Source organism: Bactrocera neohumeralis, unplaced genomic scaffold (assembly GCF_024586455.1).
Source record: "Bactrocera neohumeralis isolate Rockhampton unplaced genomic scaffold, APGP_CSIRO_Bneo_wtdbg2-racon-allhic-juicebox.fasta_v2 ctg1412, whole genome shotgun sequence".
In the NCBI taxonomy this organism is placed as follows: domain Eukaryota; kingdom Metazoa; phylum Arthropoda; class Insecta; order Diptera; family Tephritidae; genus Bactrocera; species Bactrocera neohumeralis.
The window spans coordinates 23016-24041 of NW_026089713.1; the positions used below are offsets into that span (position 1 = coordinate 23016).

The 1026-nt window shown below is 31.5% G+C and overlaps 1 protein-coding gene across 1 annotated transcript; it reads left to right on the forward strand.

The window, feature by feature from the left end:
- Window positions 1-267: 267 nt before the first annotated feature.
- LOC126766495 (uncharacterized) lies at window positions 268-694 on the forward strand. The gene is made up of 2 exons (XM_050484267.1): window positions 268-309; window positions 371-694. The coding sequence occupies exons 1-2, from the start codon at window positions 268-270 to the stop codon at window positions 692-694; spliced, it is 366 nt and encodes a 121-aa protein (XP_050340224.1).
- The last annotated feature ends 332 nt before the right edge of the window (window positions 695-1026 follow it).

Consider the following 1026-nt stretch of genomic DNA (forward strand, 5'->3'; position numbering starts at 1 on the left):
CAGAACGCGATTCGCCTCACCAAATTATTTTACCGAAATTCTTTACTGAGCAGTGTAGTGCAAAAAGAAAATATAAACTCAGCGTTAAAGGACCTCACCCTTTTCAATGCAGTTCAACTTATTGCTGCAGCTTGGGAAAAAGTTTCAGGGGTTGTTCTTCAGAAGTGTTGGAAAAACATTTTAATTAATAAAACCACACCTGACGATGAAGATGATGAAGACAATATACCTCTAGCAGATTTGCAATTCAGAAAAGACCTTTCTGTTATGGAGAGCACACTTTCTCTTATCCATATAATGTTTCCCCAGGTATGGTTTAACTTATGCATTTGTAGAAATAATTTAAATTAATATTCAAATAAAATTTTAGACAAAGTTCAACACAGATGATTTGGAAGCATGGAATAGGCTAGACAATGTACTTGTAGAAGAGAACCCGAGTTCTGAAAATGAACTAGCTATAGAAATTTCAGAAGAGGAGGAAGGTGGTACCGCTGCAGTTGTAGCTGTGCCGCCAATAAAGCATACTGATGCCATCGACTGCTTTGAGAAGTGTATCAAATGGTCTGAAGAAAACAACGTGGAACAGGAAAAAATATTTTTATTGAAAAGCCTACATCAAAAGGCACAGGATCTCAAAATTTCTCGCCCACAGAAGCAAATGAGCATAACAAATTTCTTTTCAGTTGAATAATGCTCATATTTTTGTTATAAAATTCAACTTTTAATTAATTTTGTTGTATGCATTTTCCATTGTATATGTATTTATTTCAACCAATGTTTATGAATTCATTAATAAATAGTTATTTTTAAACATATATGTAACAATATTAATTTAGTTTTCGTTTCCGATATAACGAATATTTCAGTTTAACGAACGGTCCCAACATTATATCATTCGTTATATTGGAGTACCACTGTATTAAATTTTCCATAACATAGTCAAAAAAACCACAATTACCAATAAAAATAAAAATATATGTTGACTTTGTTTCATAATATTTACGAAATTTATATAAAATTGAT

Bases quoted from the DNA above. Each gene is read 5' to 3' on its own strand.
- LOC126766495 (XM_050484267.1), top strand. From the start codon at position 268: ATGGAGAGCACACTTTCTCTTATCCATATAATGTTTCCCCAG. The intron at 310-370 runs GTATGGTTTAAC...ATAAAATTTTAG, and splicing joins TCCATATAATGTTTCCCCAG to ACAAAGTTCAACACAGATGA.